Raw genomic sequence first — 22,918 nt, 5'->3', positions numbered from 1 at the left:
GCTTCTACTGAAAACATTAGACATGCACAGGCTTTAGACTCAGGCAAACCTTAGAAGTTCTGGCTTTGCTACTTATTAGCTGTGGTAACTTGGGCAAGTCATTTAACCTCTCTAAGCCTCAGCTTCCTCATCTGTGAAATGGGAATAATATCAGTCACATGCCAGGGATAAATCCAGGGAGGAGAATGGCCAGGGGGCTATGTCAAAGGCCAGACACGACTTCCGCCCTCGGTGGATGCCAGGACCAGGACAGTGAGCAGGCAAACCTTGCCCTTGCCCTCCCTCCCTCCCTCCACAATCTTAAAGCTCCTTGAACAACCCCCATCCCCACCCGCTGAGAATTTCCATGCCCTCCTGCTGAAAGGGTTTGGCCTTTTGGTGTTCCCCTCCACCACGGGCTGTTTCCATGCAAAGCTCTCGAGGGTGACTTGCAGGCTACGGTCATCACCACCACCAGCCTTTCCCATCCCTGCCTCTACCTACTGCCCTCTAAATAAGGAAGCCAGCGCTGCCAGGCAAAGAACTTCTGCCCAATATGGGTCCTGGGTGGCCTCTCGCCTCTCTCTTTCCCTGGGCCCCCAGCCAGCTTCCCCCCTCCCCCAGAGATGCTCCCTGCTCACTTCATTCCTGCCTCATAGTTGGAATGACAGTGGCTCCCAGAACCCCTGGGGAGCGTGGAGGGTGATGGGGGTCTGGGGAGGCAGCCAGGCCCAAGAGCAGGTTAATGTTACAGCCCTGGATAAGTGAGCCGGGCGGGTTGACGTCAGGGTGATGATGGGTGGAGGGGAGGGCCGGGCTGCTGAACCAACTATAAAGATAGGTCAAATCAAATATCATCAACTCGGGCTGGAGCAAGCGGGCGAGCTAGAGAGCGTCCCCGAGCCATGGTCTCTACCGGCCGCGGCTCAGCCTGGGTCCCTCTGCTCCCAACCCGAGTGCCCGTTGCAGGTTTTGGTTTCATGTCAGCAGCCTTCATCTGCCTTCCAAAAATAAGCCCCTGCCGCCATGCCGGAGGGAGAAAAACAAGAAGGGCGGTATTTTTAGGGCCATTAATTCTGACCACGTGCCTGAGAGGCAAGGTGGATGGCCCTGGGACAGAGGCTGTTCATCACTATGTCCCGGGGAGCAGGACGTCTTCGGGGCACGCTGTGGGCTCTCGTCTTCCTGGGCATCCTAGTGGGCATGGTGGTGCCCTCGCCTGCAGGCACCCGTGCCAACAACACGCTGCTGGACTCGAGGGGCTGGGGCACCCTGCTGTCCAGGTCTCGTGCCGGGCTAGCTGGAGAGATCGCCGGGGTGAACTGGGAAAGTGGCTATTTGGTGGGGATCAAGCGGCAGCGGAGGCTCTACTGCAACGTGGGCATCGGCTTTCACCTCCAGGTGCCCCCCGACGGCCGGATCAGCGGGACCCACGAGGAGAACCCCTACAGTGAGTGCCAGCTGCAGCCAGTTGGGACGTTTGGGGGCTTGGGCTCATGCCGGGCTAAAAGGTGAAGGGGCCATGCTCTAGTGGACAGGATGCACTATAATGGGGACAGAAATGCTGCTCACCACTTAGATGATTCCACGTGACTCTAGCTGGGTGCAGGCTCAGTATACTGGGGTCCAAGCATCCTGGTGTTCCTTGCCATCACCTTGGTTAGATCCTCCGTGGCACTAACTATTTCAGCATTACTGACCCATCTGATGCCTTGTAAGACCACTGGGAACCATTAGTCTGGGAAGCCCACAAGGCAGGGGTAGGGAGAATGAGTTAGTATACTTAGATCAAATTTGACACAAGCTGATTTTTATTCAGCTTCTTTCTTGGAGAAGGCAAGGAAATTCAATTGCAAAATGTCCAACTGGAGCACATCCGTCTTTTTATTTCAGCGAGCTCCCTCTGTCCCCAGGTTCTTATCCTGCAAGTTGTCGGCTTGCTGTATGGTTAGTCTCCTATCCAAGAAAGGATGGGGGCCGCAGGATCCAAGAAAGCTATCAGCCATGGTGTGGCCGCTGCGTTTTCAAGATCAAGGGGGTTGAGATTTGTTGAAACATGTAGAGTACACATTAAGAATACTAATAATCAGAATGTAGTTTTTTACTCAAGTCAAGGACCTCAAGTAATTATGTCAATGAAAGCCCAGAGTCAAGGCTCATCTTAAATAGGTAGCTAAGTGGTCATTGCAGTCCCTAACTCTGATATGAGAACTTTCCCTTGCAGAACTGGATTTTTAACAGCACAATGGCAGCACTGGATGAGTGCAGCAGCCAGGGTCTCCTAGAGTGACAGGGATCGTGGATAGGGTGATGGAGTCTGGCTTTCTAGGAGAATGGGGATGGACTGAGATGCCCTTGTCGGCTCAAGTTCCCACTGTGATTTGCACGAGCCTTGGGTAATGTGGCCCCGCTTTCCTTGTCAGGCCTGCTGGAAATTTCCACCGTGGAGCGAGGTGTGGTGAGTCTCTTTGGAGTGAGAAGTGCGCTCTTCGTTGCCATGAACAGTAAAGGAAGATTGTACGCAACGGTGAGTTCACCAGGCCGGGGAAGTGCCAGGTTTACAGGGCTCGATGCTTACGCAGTTGAAGAAAATAGTATGAAATTCTGAGTAGAGAAGTGACTATCTAAATGGGAAAGGAAAGGCTGTTAAAAGGAGCCTGTGAAAGGGAGGGGCCTTGCAGCTTCTGCGTCTTCAGCCTCATGGGTGATTGTCCTCCGCTCTGGCCCGTGTTTCTTCTGTTCCCACCTGCCGGCTGAAGTCTGTGTGACTAAACAGAAACCACAGCTCAGGGAGCCCGTGGGCCAGAGGGAAACCCGCATTCTGGCATCCCGGCTTGCGGGCAGGTGTGATTCCCTGCATTGGCAAGGCCCCGAGAGCAAGCCTATCTCTCTGCCTGGGTGTGCTGCTCCATGGCACGTGCCCTGCAAGATGCCCCGGCCTAGTGCGCCGCAGAAAAAGCGGAATAGGAGGCCGTTTTCATCCTCATCAGTGTGCTGAGATTCTGCGCTAGGGTTTTCAATCCTCTGGTGTCTGATCGTATAAGCTGGAGAAGCAGCCTACCCATTACACCCTTTAGGCAGGTACCAGTCTCACCCATTCCCATCCCCACCCCCATAGGTCACCCCTGGGAGCGCCAGTGCTGGCACTTGGGTTAATGCCACCAACTTCTAAGCACATTGACCAAAACCTCCGCTCTCTCACTGACCTACTCATTCCTGCAGCCCTCGGCCCATCATTTGCCTTATTCCAAAATATGGTGGGTAAACACCCCTATGAAGCTGAAGAAATGGAGGGTTCCTTTGACAGAAATAAGCAAGCTAAAAAGGAAGACCTCAGAGCAGGCCTCAAAAAATATCAAAGTTATTTATAGGGAGGGTGTGGAGGGCTGATCTACTGCCCCTTGGAGGATAAACTGAGGATTGGGATGTGAAGAAATAGACCCAGGACTGGCACTGGGTCCCAGGGGGGGCCCAACATAGGAGGTCTATGAAATACAAGAACAGGTTCACCAGGTGGCCTCCGTCCCATAATCTGTGGTGCTAACATCTCTCAGTCTGGGTTGGTTTATGTGGACATACAGCATGCATTAAAATCAGTGGGTCTCCCACACGGGTCTGTGGACAGTTTGCATCTCTATCACCTTGGAAACTTGTTAAAAGTATGCATTTCCAGGTACCTACCTAGGAGATTCTTATTCAACAGAGCTGAGATGTGGGCCTGGAAATCCGTTTGTTTTTGTATTTTAAATTTGCCAGGTGTTTCTGAGGCACAGGCAGGCTTGGGGGACAGCAGGCTACATGGCCTCTGGAGGGCGGGGTACCACCCACTCCCCATGTTACACTGAACCGAGAGCTGCAGAGTGGGTGAGATGAGACAGAAGAGACATGTCCTTGTTACTCTCTCTCTGGAAAAGTGGTGGTGAGGACAGGAAGAGGCCTGGGGCCAACGCAGGTTTTGGTGGAGCAGGTTCCCCCCCTGGAGAGTGCAGCATCCCAAAGAACCCCTTCTTTCCAGCCTGCATAATGCCCAGAATCCCATACGATCAGGAAAGCCAAGAATTTGGGCTGTTGGGTGTGGGACTCCATGCAAGCAAGGAACGTTTTAGCAAGTAAATCTCCTGGGAGAAAGCACAAATTTCATAAACTCTTCTTTCTCCTTGTCACCTTTATCAACAAGCTATTTACTACTATTTTCTTCCTACCCAGAAATGAAATGAATCGTGGGGAGGAGAAAATGCACAAATAGAAAGGATATTTACCCACTTCCCACTTTAAATCTCTTGGCCCTGAAAGGAGAAGCTGGGAAAGGCAGGGGAAGGGAATATAAGATTTAACCGTCAGAGAAAGTGCCGCGAAGCGGGGAAGAGCATTCAGAATAGCAGAAGGGAAAGGAGGCTGACTCCCAATGCCTGAAACCCCCGCCCCAGCCCCAGCCCTCACTCTGCAGCACCATTGTTGACGGATGACTTTAAAGGGAGTTAAGCAGGTTGATGAACTGCTGGGCTCACTAAATGAGCAGAGTCCAGGAGAACCAGGAACTTCTGGAGAAAGGACCCCGCCCCCTTCACCTCCGCCCTCCCACCCCTCCTACCTTCACCCTCAGTAGCATTTGGCCAAAGAGCATCTTCTCCAGGGAAGGAGCTTCTCCTCCCTGGACCTCAGCGCCAGCCGGGCCTGCACACAGAGAGTGGGGCCGGACAGCTGTGCCCCAAGCCTGGGGCACCTGACGTTTCGTGTGGCTCAGGACCAGATGCTCCTGAGCGACTTCTACCCCTCCCTCTCTGCCCCTCAGAGGCCGTTATCACAGTCTAAAAAAACAATTGCCGACTGATCCCCGGAGCCAGGAAGACTCCCGCTGGGTGGTGATTTCATTCACACTATTTCCCTTTAAGCCCTCTGAGCTGCCTCATGTCCCAGGCTCAGCTGCCACTGCCACTACATGCGATTTCTCATGGGTGGGGGAGGGAAACGGGGCTGGGGCTGAGGTGTTGATGAGGGGGACAAGGGAACAACTCGTGGGCAGAGAATAAGGGCCAAGGAAACCTGGCTAGAAGTGGCTTCACACATATCTGTGTCCTGGAAAGAGGGGCGGGGAGGCTCAGGACAGCTTGCCGGGCCCCCGCTTTAGACAATATAAACAGCTGCCGTGCCCTGAGCACTGGCCTACTGCTTGTGTCAGGCTGCACAGGCTGCAGAGGGCTTTACGAGCGTGATCTCGCAGCACCCCTAGGAGGGGCATTTGATCTTCACCCTCCCTGTGCAGCTGCGGACACCGGGTCTGCAGGGTCACATGTCCAGCCACAGCTGTGTGCAGCCCTGTCTCAGGGCTCCGTGACCCGAGTTCCAGTTCCTGGCCGACCTACCCTCTAGCTACTTGTCTTACTTTGGGCAACGTCACTGAACTTCTCTGGGCCTGGACTTCTGCTCTCTCAGGATGAGGCAGAAATCAGTGAATGCTAGCCCCCTTGGGTCCCCTTTAAAATTCACAAAACAAAACATCGAGGATCTCCACCTGGCGGTGGTTCTATCAGAATCCTTTGGTTGAGAAGAATAGACTAGCAAAAAGATGCCAGCAACTCAGTTATGCTTTCAAGTGATTTCCGTTTTACTAAGAATAACTGCATTTACATGCTTTTCATCAACAGTATGACAATGTGCAAAGGAGAAAGTTGATTTTCTCCAGAGACTTTTGATTAGTATCTGGGGCACTGCATTGCGGGAGGGGAGGACCAGCTTTGCCTTGGTTCAGCTGCCACTCTAGCAGAAAACAGAACTCCTGAGGGAATGGGACAAAGGACACCCACCATGAGGAAGTGCTGGGAGATGGACCTGGAGAGCAGCGGGAGGCGCATGCCCTTATGAGGGGCCTGAGGCCCTGCATACAAATCCCCGCCTGCTACAAAGAGCCGCCCAGGAGTGAGAAGAATGAGACACCGGATGAAAAACTTTCCAACATTCCGAAATCAACAGTGCAATTGTGTGCTAGGAAAAAGAGTTGGAAAACGCAGGCATCTTCAGAGCTGACGATATTTCAGCTAAAGACAGGAAAAGAAGCAGTCAAGGGCTGTAGAAGACAGTCTTAGGACAAAGAGTTGGTTTATTTTTCCTTCTTGCCCACATCCTTCCACCCCATCCTTCTCCATCCAACCACTCCCAGGAGGAATAGGGGCAAATGGCCCCAGCAGTCACAGGATGAAGATGTTTAAAGACAGGATTAGATCCTCATTGGTCCAGGTGACTGAGCTCTAAAGGCAAGAGGGTGGCTGTGTTGTCCACCTCACACTTTTAGGGGCATTTCTACCCCATGGATGTGCTTGCTCCTCTGCAAAATGCCCTTCTCCATAGCACGTGCCAAATGCACAGAAGTCTGAATAGACATACACGGAACTGAAGACATTGTCATGCTGGGGCTCGAGCCCGGCAGGCCCAGGAAATGCGACCCAGTGGAATGATTTTCATTTGTCCAAGTAATCATAAACGGTAGCTGCTTTTATGAACATGGCGTTCACTTGGCTTGAGGGCGTTCTTCATCAGAGCTGAGGAGCCAACATTCCCAAGCCATGAGAACTCAAAAGCTCAGGGCTCTGATGAAGATGCATTAAGGGGCTAGGTCTTGAGCATCACTCTGGGCAGCAGGAAAATCCAATCAACCTGAAGCATTCAGGGAAAATGCATGATCTCCCCTTTGTGCCACAGATGGGGGTGCTGAGGGTGGAGAGAGAGCAGCAAGGGGAAGGTTAGGGCTTCTAACACAAGCTTCATCTACTAGTTGTCTTTTTTCACTTTACTTTTGTATAGGATTCTGGGGAAGGCCAGAGATATGAGACAGGCTAGAGAAAAGAGCAGAATGGAAAGAAAAAAAAAGTCGTAAACTTAAAAAAAAAAAAAAAAAAAACAAAAAAACTGTGTGTATGTTGAGGGGGAGTGGATTTGAATGATCCAAAATCTAACAACCAGAGAAACAAAGTACAATCTATACATCCATGGTCACCCACGCTTAAACAATCATGTTTTAGGAGGCCCAGACGTTTAGAAGAGGCTGGGTTCTCAAATGGACACATTCTAGGCACCGGGAAGTGGGCAATGGCTTGAGAGTTTCTTGTCCAAGTCACTCAGTTCCTCCCACTTCCCCTTCCTCCACCTCAAGATTTCATTTCCTCTCTAGAGCTTGCAAACAACACATGAAACCTCTCCCTTAACCACCATCCAGATCAGAAATAAATTCTCTGGAACTGACTGGGCGGGTTACTCTCCAGGGACATACAAAGTTAGAACAGGGGGGAGGCTGGTGGGTGGAGAGGGGCTGTGACCCAGCAAGGAGGAGACCACCCGTTTCTGATCAAAATGTTTTCTCGCTCGTTTCCTGGCCCGTCTGCTGCCGTAAATTCCCTTCCCACTTTAAATAATGTACTTACTTGACTAGGTAACACATGAACTTGTTTTAAGGAGAAAAGGTATCAGAATATTCTATGGAAAGTCTCACTCCTACCATCGTCTTGAAGCCACTGAGTTTCTCCCTAGAGGCAGCCACAGTTACCAGTGTATCATTCCAGAAATAGCCTAGGCACACGTGCACGCACTGCTATCATCTTTTTAAAATCACACACACAGGAGCATACTATGCTAACACTTTTTCAAACCTTGTGTCTTCACTTAGCAATGTATCTTTGAGGCCATTTCATGTCAGTACAGAGAGGCTTCTTATCTTTTCAAGGCTTGTAGAATGCCATCATGTGGATCTACCATAACTGAGTCAGTTGCTCTTTTTTTTTTTTTTTTTTTTTGAGACAGAGTCTCGCTCTGTCGCCAGGCTGGAGTGTGGTCTCGGCTCACTGCAATCTCCACCTCCCGTGTCCAAGAGATTCCTCTGCCTTAGCCTCCCAAGTAGCTGGGACTACAGGCATGCACCACCACGCCCGGCTAATTTTTTATATTTTGGTAGAGATGTGGTTTCACCATGTTGACCAGGATGGTCTCAATCTCCTGACCTCGTGATCCACTCACTTTGGCCTCCCAAAGTGTTGGGATTACAGGCCTGAGCCACCTCAGTTACTCCTCTCCTAATAGAACATTGTTTTTGGTCTTTTGTTATTTAATACTGTAGTAACTTTTGTGCATGTGTGGGAATATGTCAGTAAGATAAACTTCTAGAAGTGGGATTGCTGATCAGTTGCTATAGTCATCCTTTACTCTGGTAGATGCGGCCAAATTGGTCTTTATAGAGATTATAACGGTGTACACATCGGAGGACATTAAACGAGAATTCCTAGTTTCTATGCCCTCACTAATGACAGCATAGTGTCAAATGCTTTTCTCTTTGAAATCTGGCCACTAAACATGTGATCTCACAGTTATAATTTACATTTCTCTTATTAGGCATATTCTCTTCTGCTTAAATGCCATTGATACTTCCTTTCCTGGGAATCTTCTGTTCTATAAATGTTGTTCATTCTCTGGTGAGTTTAGGGTTCTGAATATAGTAACAAAATGTACTCTTTGACATATGTGTATTGTACGGATTTTCATCCAGTTTGCCATTTCTGTTCTTATTTAAGGTAATATTTTTCAAGTAGAAGACTAATTTATTAATTTTTTTAAATGGCTTTAATTTTTTTTTGTCCTGCTTAGAAAGATGTTCCTGATTCTGAGTTTATTTTAAAAACCCTTTTCTGGATTTTAATGGTTCTCCTTTTTACATTTAAATTTTTGCTCCTTTTGGATTTATTCTGAGGTAAGGGATAAAGTCATACACACCAAACTTTATTATCATTATAATAGAATACCATTCTGTTGTTCCGATACCATGTTTTCTCTAGTGATTTAAAATACCACTTTTACTTTACATTCATGTCAGATTCATTTTATTTTACATCCATGTGTGTGTTGGGATCTACCGCCGGACTCTATTTTATTCTTTGATCTGTACTGGAGTCCTCATTCGCGTAGCTTTACTTGGAATGTTTCAATCAGTCCCCAGCTGAATTTTTCCTGGTGCTGCTGCTCCCAAGCTGGCCCACCAACAAGGGAAGTCCTGTGACAGGTTCTATGCCCCACGCACAGGGCAAGAAACCAGGGTCCAGAGAGGCTCCTAATGAGGGGCTGTGGTTCAGAGCCAGCGCCAGCCTCTGCCCTTTCTCTGGCTTCCTGCTCTTCCATGCAAGCTCACTGTCTCCCAGGCACTCCGTCAAAAACCGCAGAGCTTAAAAGCTGAATTGTCCAGTAACCCACAGCAAGTCTTACGGGACTGGTGATCCAGGGTAAGGCAGTCTTTTGAGGCTTTTAATGTAAAGTAGTTCATGACTTACTTGGAGAAGAATACTACTGCTACTAATTTGTTTTTAATTCTACTATATAGCAAGCATTGTTCCCAGGACTTTCCATGCATTATCTCCATTAATGCTTAGTCCAATTCTATGACATAATTTTTCTTACTGTTCTTGCTTCACAGATGAGGGAATTGAAGCTTTAGAGGTTAAATGATTTGTCCAAGTTCACACAGCTAAGTAAGAGGCCATGGTCATCAGTCTAACCTCAAAGCTGTGGCACAAATTTTTTTTTTTTTTTTTTTTTTTTGAGACGGAGTCTCGCTCTGTCCCCCAGGCTGGAGTGCAGTGGCGCGATCTCGGCTCACTGCAAGCTCCGCCTCCCGGGTTCACGCCATTCTCCTGCCTCAGCCTCCCTAGTAGCTGGGACTACAGGTGCCCACCACCGCACCTGGGTAATTTTTTGCATTTTTAGTAGAGACGGGGTTTCACCATGTTAGCCAGGATGGTCTCAATCTCCCGACCTCGTGATCCGCCCGCCTTGGCCTCCCAAAGTGCTGGGATTACAGGCCTGAGCCACTGCGCCCGGCCACAAATATGTTCTTGACCTATGTTGATTAGTTCATCCTTTTTACCTTTAGGACATCCCTTCATTCATCCACAAATATTCACTGAGCATCCCTAACAAGGAAAACAGGAAAGTTATGAATACCCATCCCCTGGCGTGGCATTAACCTGTTGACATGGCTGGTGAATGCCTTCACATTTATCTCAAGCAAGTTAACATCAGTGAAAGTGCTTTGTTAATAAGCTGCGAGCGTGAGAGAAGAAGATGGGGAAAATGTATGAGGGGGTTTCCCTGTGTTCCCACAGGCAAGGCTGTCCCCTCACCCACACTCACATTACGTTGAAAGAGCCACCCATGTAGGGGTATCTTGACGTGTCAGTGCTGTCCTTATTTACTTATTTCTTTATTCTTGAGACAGGGTCTCACTCTGTCACCCAGGCTGGAGTGCGGTGGAGTGATCATGGCTCACTGCAGCCTCGACCTCAAGTGATTCTCTCACCTCAGCCTCCAGAGTAGCTGGGACTACAGGCATATGCCACCACACTTGGCCTTTTTTTTTTTTTTTTTTTTTGGTAGAGACAGGGTCTCGCTATGTTGCCTAGGTTCCTCTCAAACTCCTGGGCTCAAGTGATCCTCCTGCCTTGGTCTCCCAAAGTACTGGGATTACAGGTGTGAGCCACCGAACCAGCCATGTTATCCTTATTCAACCACCATCCACTCAGCATCATGTACCAAGCAAGACACAGTCCTCATCTCAGGGATCTTGGAGTCCATTGGGAAAGAAAGTATGGCTGTTCTAAATGTTGCCAGAGGGGTCCACTGAAAGGGCTCTGGGAGTCCTGGGGCCCTGAGGAGCAAGCTACTTACCAGCCTTCAGAACAGCAAGAGGTTCTCGTCCAGCTACACTGCCAGCAAGACGGGACACTAGCAGTACAATTCCTTTACAGAAGGTAGAGGACACCTCTGGCACAGCCCGGCAGCCATCGAGCGGGACTTTTTTATACCCGAGCAAGAAAGAGTCAGAAATTATCCTCCACCCATTTCTCATTCTACATTTCTTTTCAAGAGTAGATCCTGGGTCTCTGGCGCCCACCTCGCTCTCTGTTCTTCTAGCCCCGACCCAGCTGCTTCCCCACAAGAGCAGGAAATCCCTGCCCACTCCCTCAGGGCAGCCACCCAGGCAGGTTGCAGTGAAAAGAGGAGGACTTGGGGTGATGTACTGGGAATGAATTTGTGCATGTGAGACAGAAAGTCCAGCATTCATGTTCTGAACAGGCGTCCCACACACACTCCTCTACCAAATTAGCATGGAAAGGGCCCCAAATTAGCATGGAAAGGGCCATTTTTTTTTGTTGGTCCCAGGCTCCTTGGCATCACCTGTCACATTGGGAACCAGGTCCTTTTCCCCATAAAAACCCCTGCTCCTCACCATCTCTGTTCCTGCGTGTCCCTGGAGAACTATGATTGTCTTGGACCGCAGTCCTCAACCTTTTTGGCACCAGGGACCAGTTTCCTGGAAGACTATTTCCATGGACAGGGTGAGGGGTTGGGGCATGGGGCGATGGTGTGGGGATGAAACTGTTCCACCTCAGATCGTCAGGCATTAGATTCTCAGGAGGAGCAGGCAACCCCAGATCCTTCTTCACGTGCAAAGTTCACAGCAGGGTTCTTGCTCCTGTGAGAATCTACTGCCACTGCTGATCTGACAGGAGGCGGAGCTCAGGTGGTCATGCAAGCGATGGGGAGTGGCTGGAACACAGAGGAAGCTCTGCTCACCCACCACTCACCTCCTGCTGTATAGCCCGGGTCCTGGCTGGTATGGGCCACTGATTGGTACGGGTCTACAGCCTGGGGGTTGGGGACCCCTGGTCTAGGAGGTACCAGACACCTTCTAGGCTCAAAGTCAAAACGGAGAATGGGCCTTTTTGAAGGATAGAAACCTTGAGACTTAAACCAGGAAAGACAGACTGAGGAACCACAGGCAGAAAGAAAGAGACAGACAGTGCTGGAAAGGGCTTAAGAGATCCCCTGTGTCTCCTACCCCTCCACCAACCACCTCTCTCCTTCTTCCCCCACCACAGTCTGCAGAAAAGAGAACTGAGGCTGAAAGGGGAGGAACCTGCCCGAGGTCACACAACTAGGAAGTAGAAAAGTCACGAAATAGCACCCTGGGCTCTCACTCCTGCTCCAGGAGACTCCCTCTCACAGTGGACTTGAGAAAACAGCTTATTGTGTCAGTTCCTGGTCTGTTCTTTGAATGGCGCAAGTTACCATCTGGGGACTTCGTAGAAAGTACTCTGGAAGTCAGGAGACCTGAGTGGTAGAGCCTCAGCTGTGCCCCGTGTGGCACAGACCATCATCCCCTGTGTCCCTGGGCCTTGGTTTCCTTATGGTAAAGGAGGGAAGGCGAGAGGAAACCATGAGAGCCTGCAGCCTCTTCCCATCCTCACCTTTCACCGTTCTGTCCACCCAGGATGCTCAGACCTCACAGTGGTTGTCTCACAAAGAGAAGGGAAGGGGCACCTGGCAGGGGGGCCTACTGTGCGCGGCCCAGCTGGCGTCTGCAGCACTCCTCATTTGTAACCCAGTCTCTGCTGTTTGCCCATGTCTTTCGCAGCCCAGCTTCCGAGAAGAATGCAAGTTCAGAGAAACCCTCTTGCCCAACAATTACAACGCCTACGAGTCAGACTTGTACCGAGGGACCTACATCGCCCTGAGCAAACACGGACGGGTAAAGCGGGGCAGCAAGGTGTCCCCGACCATGACTGTCACTCATTTCCTTCCCAGGATATAAGGACCCGCAAAAGAAGGCTCACGGATTTAAAGCAGCATCTGTTCTGTTGGAATTTTGCACAAGCGAATAACTCCCCTTGCCCTCCATGGCTTCTGAGTCAGGTTTATCTCGTGCTTGGGGAGACCCCAGTTGTTTCCCTTGGCCACTGGACCCCACAGCATGTAGCCCATTCAAACCAGGGCTGCAATCAGCAACCTTAGAATGGCAATTTATCCCATGCTCTGACCTCCCTCCAGGAGAGAAGGTATCGGTGACACCTGTGGAATGTGACCATGTGCACAGGAAAAGGCCAGGGTAGGAGTTTGTGTGCACTGTTGTATATCCATACAGCTTTATATACATTCTCATAGCAATGGCATTTCAAAGCATCAGGTTTCTTTCTCCTAGCATCATCGCTGCAGGAATCTGCCTATAAGAATGTCAGTTGTCAAACCAGCAAGATTGATGTGTGCTCCCATTCTGCCTCTTTCCAATCATCTTTCCATTCAGAGGCCACTAATTACATGGGTTGCACAGGTCAGCGGGGAGCAGCTGTCCTCAAAGGGCAGAGACGGCAGAGTGAGAGGGTGTAAGGTTGAACTGCAAACCAGAGAGTGATCAAGCACTTCAAGCTTCCTGCCAGTGAGGGCTCTGGGGACACTGGGATGACTTGTCAGGGAAGCTGGGGGAGAAGCGGTTCCCTTCTTGGAGGAAAGGGGTAGAGCAGCATCCAGGGCAGCTGAGGAAGGCTTGTGGAGGCAGCAGAAGGGACTGGATGTTCTAGGAGAGCCACTCTGCCTGGAGAACTCAGGCTGTGTGTGGCTCCAAGAACAAGCAGGGTCCAGGCTGCCTGCCCATAACGTTTCCTCACTTTGAACTGGTCTTATTTTAACCTCAGATGACAAGGATCCTAATAATGGCAACCTCTTTGGCGAGGGGTAGGGGGACAAACTAGGGCATGAAGGAAGTAGAGAGGCTTTGGACTGCAGATGGCAATTCCTCTCCAAGTACGTCCAGGAAACGCACCCAAGTTCTCATCTGATACCCTCACTTCCTTCTTGCTCATCCTCATCTCACATACACGCTGTGCCTGGATGCAGCAGCATGGGCACCGTGACCTCCAGGCTTTGTGCTCTCTTCCTCCCTGCAGTAGAAGAGGAGTGATAATCCTATGGAGTCAGGCAGCCAAGCTGAAGCAGCTCCTTGCTGCACAATGCCTTCTTGCCTCCCGTCCTTTGAGAATATTTAAAGCAGAGGTTCCCCAAGTGACTATAAATGTTGTCTGCTGGAGCCTTCGGATTCCTGAACCATTGGAATGTTCCTAAATCTGAAACCAGAGAGAGCCGTATCGGAGTGCAAATATTTCTGGCACATGTGAACCATCGAGTTACAAAATGACCTGACGCCCTCTGCGACTCTCGGGGGCCCCGGCCTGCAAGACAATCCCTCATCTGTTGCAAATACCTTCATCTTCAACATACCTCGCTATTTGCAGTTGCATCCATCTATAGATAGATCCGGGTTGAGGGACTCTGAGCTGAAGATGGAGGTTGGCAATCGAAGGGAGAGACACCTTACTGGCCACCTCCTCTGCCCTGCAAATGTCAGGGAGAACATGTGCTGGGTGAGGAGGAAAAGGCCACATCCAGGTATGCAAAGATGGAAGAGACAGTAGAAGCCCTGGAGCACGGCCGACCCTTGGATGTGGTAGAAAAGGGAGAAAACTGATCCATCTTGAGTCTGTGGAATATTGAAGTGCAGGTCGGCTTGGAGGCGGGGATAAAGCTCTCCACTGTTTTTTAGGGAGTCTCGTCCAGTGCAATCAGTCTCTTGAACACGGTCGATCAGGAATGCAGGCACTCCAGACCTGAGGTGCATATCGGTTCCTAGTGGAGCTTGGAGTGTGGGATGGCCGGTGGATGGCGTGACTGTGATCCAGAGAAAAAAAGGAGAAAGACGTTGTAGGTCCCAGAGCATACTGCCCTTTCTTCCAAGATCTTTCAGCTCACATGGCATGAGAGGACCCATCTTCAAGAGAGTCCCCAAAGCCTCAGGCTGCCAGCCCCTTCCTTCAGGTCTCTAGAGAATCACAACGTTGCTCAAATCCTGGCAAGGCATTTCCCCAAATGTCCACTTCCATTTTTCACGCTAGGAGTGAGAAGGAGAAGCTACGAAGTGCCTACGGTCAAGCAGGCATGACACTGAGCCGCTGCACTGCGGTCGCACCAGCACCGGTTATGAGGGGCTGGGTGTCTGTCTAACTGGTACCAGGGCCGATGCTGTATCAGTTGCTAGTATTTGGGGCTTGTTTGTGACAGGGTCTCGCTCTGTCGCCCAGGCTGGAGTGCAGTGGTGTGATCTCAGCTCACTGTAACCTCCACCTCCCAAGCTCAAGCGATTCTCCTTCCTCAGCCTTCCGAGTAGCTGGGACTACAGGTCCAGCTAATTTTCGTATTTAGTTTTGGAGAGATAGGGTTTTGCCATATTGGCCAAGCTGGTCTTGAACGTCTGGGCTCAAGCAATCCACTTGCCTCAGTCTCCCAAACTATTGGGATTACAGGCATGAGCCACGGCGCCTAGCTGGTTGCTAAGTATTTTGAATACCACCTTTGGAGGCAGGTATGTGTGGGTGACTCTTTAAAATCCTTCCGATGCAAAGGAATTCTCTCAAGGGCTTTCTGTTTTCCTGTAAGTATCTTGGGCTTAAGAAAGGCCAATCCCCATCCACAGAAGTGAGTGAAAGGACAAGACCAGAGTAAGATCAGTAGGACGATGCACTTCAGTCCCTTCTCTCCAGCTTCTGTTTCTGTTCCCCACGCGTGGAGAGTTGTTTCCTATCTGGTCACGTGTCCACTGTGTCCTGAACTCAGTTGTCAGGCCCATTGGCTCCCAAAGGCTACAGAAGACACTGCTATAGGCAGGGTAACCAGAGTGCACCCCACTTTCCCATTGAGGACGTACTAAGACTTGGGTCCTCCATCCCCAAGTGCTGAGCAATAAGCCTGGTTTATAGAGTTTTGTAGCTAATGCACCTCTCTTTCATCCTGAGTCTTCTTTGGCAGCTCCATGCAAACTTGGAGTTCCAAGGGCCAAGAGGCTGTTCTGTTGTCTCTTCAAGAGCAAATAATAGAGAGGAGAGCAGCATATCTACACACCCTTCAGGATGCACTTCTCAGCTGCAGCTGTAGAGGTTAGCTTAGAAGCAACGCGGGAGCCCCAGGCTCCTTGTAAAACCTCCACCCTTTTCAGGGCAATGGATGAACCTCATAGGAAACCAGAAAACTCCAAATGCCTTGTTCAAGCTGTTGATTATGTTTGTTTCATCATTCACTGCCTTGTAACACCCCTTCCCTTCCCACTTCCCATACATTTTTGAACCTCTCTGGAAAGCAGCATACAATTTTGTAATTAATACCCTACCATTATCCTCCGCAGCCTTCCCCTCTGCCACCACATCCCACAGTACCCTAATATACATGCCAAGCCCTTGGTCAGGGCCAGTCTATGGCCTAACAAAAAGAACATTTTCTTCTGCCATCTGATTCAGGGTACAAACCTCTCCCCTCTTTAGACATATAGATCTCTCTCCTGCCCAGAAACCCAGGCCTGAAATTCTCTCCTGACCCTCATCCTGTCCTGGGCAGTTTGCAATTCTCCTTCGACGCTGGCTCTGGGCCACTTTCTTGTCCTAGACCTCAGACCCTTCAAGTTCTTGTTCTATGCAAGTCCTGAGAGAAAAAGGAAATAGGAGAGTCCATGAGCGGCAGTTCTCCTTTCTCCCCTTGTTGAAATCCATTGCCTTTGCCCATTCTGTGTCACAGTCACTGGTGAAAACATATCTACCAAATGCACATCTACAAATGTCCTCCAAGACACCAGGATCTCCCCTCTGCCCTCTTTCTCCTTCTACCCCCTTTCATGTGGACACAAGCTAGAAAACTCCTTCATTGGCCGGGCACGGTGGCTCACGCCTGTAATCCCAGCACTTTGGGAGGCCGAGGCCGGCAGATCACGAGGCCAGGAGACGGAGACCATCTTGGCTAACACGGTGAAACCCCGTCTCTACTAAAAATACAAACAACAACAAAAAATTAGCCGGGTGTGGTGGCAGGCGCCTGTAGTCCCAGCTACTCGGGAGGCTGAGGCAGGAGAATAGCGTGAACCCGGGAGGCGGAGCTTGTAGTGAGCCGAGTGTGCGCCACTGCACTCCAGCCTGGGTGACAGAGCGAGACTCTGTCTCAAAAAAAAAAAAAAAAAAAAAAAGAGAAAGAAAACTCCTTCCTCCTTGTATCCCAATGTTTTTCCTCAAAGACACTGGGTCAGCTGTCACTGAGGAAGCATCCTCTGCCGCTTACCATGCCTGTGTCTATAAAGTGGGTCTCTAATACTTGCTCGTCCCCTGAAGAAAGCAGCCACTCATTCTGCTACCTCCCAGAAAAACTCCAAAGAGAGGAATGTTTGGGACAAGGCCAGAAGAATAGAGAGAAATACTCCAGTCTCTGCTTACATCGGAGTTGATGCTTCCTCTTCGCAAAACAGCAGGAGGATGCGATTATGCCCCAAGCAGGTCCTGAATCTGGCCCATCATGCAGATGGCCAACGCAGAACCATGTTTGTATACCTCATTGAACGACTGAAATTCCAGCACCAGAGAGCTGTGTCCTGCGTGGTTTCCTCTTTCTGTAAATCGCTAAGTACCTCAGGCTGGTCCCAGGGCAGAGCTGCCCTCCAGCTTAGGCACAGCGCATAGTACACCCCAGATGCTGTTCAGTCATGTGATTGTGAAATGTGATACCTCTATTTTTTTAATATGTATGTGCCATGCACAAACCATATCATGTTCCAGCAAAAAGTAAAAGGTCTTTTTCTACATTTCTCTAAACTCTTTGACTCCACTCCTCCTATTAAAACTGACAACAAATCTCTGGGTAGTCATTGATTTTCATCTTGATTCTTTCCCCCCTTGCAGGAAGGCAGGCAAAGAGAAACCGAAAGCACCGATTCATGGTGCTGTTGATGATTAAGGCGGGAAGAAGTCCGGTGGTGTACTCAGTCCAACTGCCCTATAGCGTGCCAAAGGGGAAATTGGCCCAGGAGGGTGAAGAAAGCGATGGGAGACCATCGCGAGGCAGCATCCCTCTTCCTTGTTTGCCTCGGTCAAAACCACATACACACATTACTATAACTATAGAATTCATTCATTCATGTATTCACCCATCAAGATATACAGAGTTCCTCATCCCTGCCCCGGACTGGGCTCGGTTTTTGGGATACACATGTGAACAAGGTAAATGCAGTCTCCACACTCTCGTTAACTTGCATCACAAAAAAATCACCCAAGAGCATGTTAAGACGTAGATCTCCAAGTCCCAGATATTCTGACGACGCCAGGCGGGGCCCGGGAGTCTACACGTTTAATACACACCCCAGGTGGGTCTGACATTGAAGCACCCATCTAGTAGGATGACTGGGATGGCAGGACGTTTGAGCTGGGAGGGGACATAAATTATGCCATCTTTTTATGGGTTAAATAAAAAGAAAGAAGATGACTGCAGAGTTTAAGTCACGAGGATCCCACAGCCTCCTGAGTTTCCTCCCTCGCTTCACACTGCCCCCTTCCTGAGCTTCTTGTCATCAACCCTGTCATCTCCGTGCCACATTCCTGCAGTGGCCACCCCCACTCTCACGCCCCTTTCATGCCATTTCTGTGGGGGATCCCAATGTGCCTTCAATCAAGCAACTCTGGGTTCCGAATAAATCTACATTCTCTTGGAAGAGTTGCCTGGTCCTTCGGACTCTGCACCTCATTCCTGTATTATTTATGCAATTAATATTTCTAACATCCTACTATGTGCCAGAAACCACTTGGGGCCCTGGGAATATCACTGTGAAAACTATATATGGGCTTATAAACTGGCAAGGAAGACAGACATTAAATAAATAATTACACCAAAATAGGCCAGGCACAATGGCTCACACCAGTAATCCCAGCACTTTGGGAGGCCGAGGTAGGCGGATGACGTGAGGTCAGGAGTTTGAGACCAGCTTGGCCAACATGGTGAGAACTCATCTCTACTAAAAATGCAAAAATTAGCTAGGCATGGTGGCGGACGCTTGTAATCCCAGCTACTCAAGAGGCTGAGGCAGGAGAATCACTTGAACCCAGGAGGCAGGGTTTGCAGTGAGCCGAGATCACACCACTGCACTCCAGCCTAGGTGACAGAGCAAGACTCCATCTCAGGGTGGGAAAAATAAGAATAAAAATAAAATAATTACAGCAAAACATAATGAGCAGCACAAAAGACAAACTTCAAGTATATTACGGGAGCACAGAACAGGATCAGGACCTCCTCTTGGTGGATGAGAGGATCCAGCCTTGGGAAAGCTGAGCTCTGAAGGGTCTCGGCCAGATTTGGGGCAGAGGTAGGGACTGGCAGGTAGGGGAAGAGTGTTGCGAGGAAGGAAGGATGCAGCAGGTGTTTGCCAGTAGAGCCGGGGAAAAACACGGTCCCTTCAAGAATTTAAGCAGCGTCGGTATTGTATCCAGGATGAGAGGAGCATGGGCAGGATGGAGCTCAAGATAGGTGGACAGGAACTGTATCCCGGAGCACTGGGAAGCTGTGTTAACATGCTTGAATTTTTTTTTAATTTTGCGTATCATACAATCCACCCTTAGTGTACATAACTCGATGAGTTTTAGGTAAAGTTAACCATCACCATAAATCAGTTTTAGAGCATCTCATTACTCCATTAAAATCCTTCATGCACATTTTTAAAAGGATGTACTTGTTTATTTTAGAGACGAGGTGTCTCTCTGTGTCCCAGGCTGGAGTGCAGGGGCACAGTCATAGCTCAGTGCAGCCTTGAACTCCCAGGCTCAAGCAATCCTCCTGCCTCAGCCTCCTGAGTAGCTGGGACCACAGGCACACGCCACCACAAACAGCTAGTTTCAAAAAAACATTTTTTTTTAAGATGAGGGCTCATTATGTTCTTCATGCCCATTTAATCCCCTCCTCCCTGCTTTCACCCCAGCTCCCACAGATCTACTTTCTGTTTCCATCATTTTCCCTTTTCTGGATGTTTCCTATTGTCACACAATATGCAGTCTCTTGTGTCTGGCTTCTTTTCACCAGAGGAGCTGGAATTTTAATCTGAAAACACTGAGAGGCCCTTACTGAGGTTTAAGAAGTAACAAGACCAGGCCGGGCATGGTGGCTCATGCCTGTAATCCCAGCACTTTTGGAGGCCGAAGCAGGAGGATCACTTGCGGTCAGGAGTTCGAGACCAGCCTGAGCCACACGGCAAAACTCCGTCTCTACTAAAAAGACAAAAATTAGCACGGCAGGGTGGCACGCACCTGTAATCCCAGCACTTTGGAGGCCGAGGTGGCGGATCACTTGAGGTCAGGAGTTCAAGACCAACATGGTGAAACCCCATCTCTACTAAAAATGCAAAAAATTAGCTGGGGGTGGTGGCATGTGCCTGTGTCAGAGGTGTTTGAACCAGAGTGACTACCCCTTGAGTGAGGGCTAGGAAAATGAGGCTGCCACTGCTGGGCCGCATTCCCAGGAAGTTAGGTATTCCTGGCCTCCAGATGTTTATGGTTAAGGGAACAGATTGACGTTTAATAAATGCACCCAGACTTTGGTCTATAGGATTTCTATAGGATGATTGGACTGTAAATGAATACAGTAGATGTATTCATCTACAGTAGACTGTAGGTGAATCAGAGTGTCCTGGTATCCTGATATCTTGAGAACAAAAACATTCCTAATTTTGTTTTAAAGATAATAATATTGATTCTTGCAAAATATAGTAATTAAGAAAATTAATCCTTCATCAGAAACCCTTGTAGCAGAACCCATCTCCCCGTGATCTGTTTTTTTTTTTTTTTTTTTTTTTTTTTTTTGAGACGGAGTCTTGCTCTGTCACCCAGGCTGGAGTGCAGTGGCCGGATCTCAGCTCACTGCAAGCTCCGCCTCCCGGGTTTACGCCATTCTCCTGCCTCAGCCTCCCGAGTAGCTGGGACTACAGGCGCCCGCCACCTCGCCCGGCTAGTTTTTTGTATTTTTAGTAGAGACGGGGTTTCACCGTGTTAGCCCGGATGGTCTTGATCTCCTGACCTCGTGATCCGCCCGTCTTGGCCTCCCAAAGTGCTGGGATTACAGGCTTGAGCCACCGCGCCCGGCCCCGTGATCTGTTTTTATCCTATATATAAGTGAGTATTGTACTTAGGGTGGACACGTTCCTCCTCGTACTTTTGGAAACCCCCTGCTCTGTCTAGGGAGTAGCCGTGCTTTCTTAATAAACTTGCTTTTGCTTTGTGGATTCGCCCTGAATTCTTTCTTGTGTCAGATCCAACTCTCTCGGGTCTTTATTGGGACCCCTTTTCCTGTAACACCTGTAGTCCCAGCTACTCAGGAGGCTGAGGCACAAGAATCGCTCGAACCCGGGGGCAGAGGTTGCACTGAGCCGAGATCGCCCCATTGCACTCTAGCCTGGGTGATGGCGCAAGACCCTATCTCAAAAAAAAGAAAAAGTAACAAGACCAGGTAGGGGTTCTAGAACGATCATCAGAACTGTCTCCCATAAAATGATGTGGTGAGGTGAGCCTGTGTGCAGGGAGAGCAATTTGGAGGCTCCCACACAGGAGTGTTCCAGGCTAGAGGAGACGACGCTGGAGAGAGCAGTGTGGACGGAAGAGACGCCTGGATAGAAAGAAGCCCATGTGTGTGGGCCGAGCGCGGTGGCTCATGTCTGTCATCTCAGCACTTTGGCAGGCCAAGGTGGGTGGATCGCCTGAGGTCAGGTGTTCGAGACCAGCCTTGCCAGTATGACAAAACCCTGTCTCTACTAAAAATACAAAAATTAGCCGGGCGTGTTGGCTCACCCTGTAATCCCGGCTACTCGGGAGGCTGAGGCAGGAGAATGGCTTGAACCTGGGAGGCAGAGGTTGCAGTGAGCCAAGGTTGCGCCACTGCACTCCAGCCTGAGTGACAGAGCAAGACTCTGCCTCAAAAAAAAAAAAAAGTAAAAGGAGTCCTCATGTGTGGCTCACCCCAGGGAGTGCCTCTCGGGCTGAATCCGATTCTTGTAAAGCACACAAGAACCAGTCCCCTCCATTTTCTGAGGGAGATCCCAAGAGATTTCATATTCCTTGCCTGGCCATTCATGTCCCTAAAGGGACCAGCAAGAAGCCTTCTGCTGCCCTGCTGCCATCTGTCTATTGTCAGGGCCCTGAGACTAAACCCGATGGTGCTAAACACAAGCAGACGGACACCACAGCCTCATTTCACACACAGACACTTGGCCAGGACAGCTGCTTTTCCTCCTTTCCTCCAGCTTTAGGAGGAAAAAAAGCCAAAACGCCAAGAAAACAGGCTAATAACAGATCCCGTGAAAACAATATCCCAGGGACATCCTGAAATGTGCCCATATTCCATTAAGACTTCTACACTGTATTCATCTACAGTCCAATCATCCTATAGACAAATGATGCTCAGGATGAAAACGCTAAACCCACAAAATGCTCAGTTAACAAGCATGTTTATTTAAAAATGAATGCATAACTTTAAAAAGATTTTTCAACACAAAATTTTGGACACCTCCCCAACAAGTTTAATGCTGTTTGTTTTTTCAAAATCAACCAACCAGCATATTCCATTCCTTGCGCATTCCTATGAAGGTTTCCATGAAGAGAGAAGGGAGGTTGATGACTGCAGCATTTGAGAGGCTTAGGCTGTGGAGGAGGTTGGAGGGTCACCAGGTTGGCCAACTGAAGGGTTGGTTGTAAATGTCAATATTGGCCATTCATTTTTCTTACAAAGAACACAAGAGCCCTCCCGTCTGGTTTTCGTGGGACACATGGTCTCCAATAGAGCAGGCACACATCCCCACAAGGCACGGCTACTCATGGTGCCAGGGACCCCTGGGGCCTGCCTCTACTGGCACAGATGCACATCCAGTGCCATCTCAGAGCTGGGGCCCCCGAGCAGTGTGCCACACACAGTGTCTTCAACAACAGACACTGATTTCCTCACAGTCCTGGAGGCTGGAAGCCCAAGATTGAGGTCTGGCAGGATGGATGTCCTGTGAGGCCTCTCTTCCTGGCTTGTAGAAGGCCACCTTCTCACCATGTCCTTATAAGCCCTGTCCTCTGAGCTTAAGAACAGACACCGCACACCTGCATGTCTCTTTCTCTTCCTGTAAGGCCATAGTCGTATTATATTAGGACCCCACCCTTATAACCACCTGTACTTCCTTACAGACCCTAACTCTCAATCCAGCCACATTGGGGGTCAGAGCTTTCATATATGAACTTGGGGAGCACACATT

General features: G+C 49.6%; 1 protein-coding gene across 1 annotated transcript; it reads left to right on the top strand.

Annotated features, from left to right (window-relative positions):
* The first annotated feature begins 768 nt into the window (after window positions 1-768).
* Window positions 769-14,880, top strand: FGF6 (fibroblast growth factor 6). Its single transcript, XM_003905824.5, has 3 exons — window positions 769-1,429; window positions 2,403-2,506; window positions 12,428-14,880. The coding sequence occupies exons 1-3, from the start codon at window positions 1,084-1,086 to the stop codon at window positions 12,602-12,604; spliced, it is 627 nt and encodes a 208-aa protein (XP_003905873.1). The 5' UTR covers window positions 769-1,083; the 3' UTR covers window positions 12,605-14,880.
* The last annotated feature ends 8,038 nt before the right edge of the window (window positions 14,881-22,918 follow it).

Source organism: Papio anubis, chromosome 9 (genome assembly GCF_008728515.1).
Source record: "Papio anubis isolate 15944 chromosome 9, Panubis1.0, whole genome shotgun sequence".
Taxonomy (NCBI): Eukaryota; Metazoa; Chordata; class Mammalia; order Primates; family Cercopithecidae; genus Papio; species Papio anubis.
The sequence above is the reverse complement of the archived record's forward strand: the minus strand, read 5'-3'. Positions and strand labels throughout refer to the sequence as shown.

Coding starts and splice junctions, on each gene's coding strand:
- FGF6 (XM_003905824.5), top strand. CDS start 1,084: ATGGCCCTGGGACAGAGGCTGTTCATCACTATGTCCCGGGGAGCAGGA. Junction 1,430..2,402: donor CCACGAGGAGAACCCCTACA/GTGAGTGCCAGC, acceptor TTTCCTTGTCAG/GCCTGCTGGAAATTTCCACC. Junction 2,507..12,427: donor AAGGAAGATTGTACGCAACG/GTGAGTTCACCA, acceptor TGTCTTTCGCAG/CCCAGCTTCCGAGAAGAATG.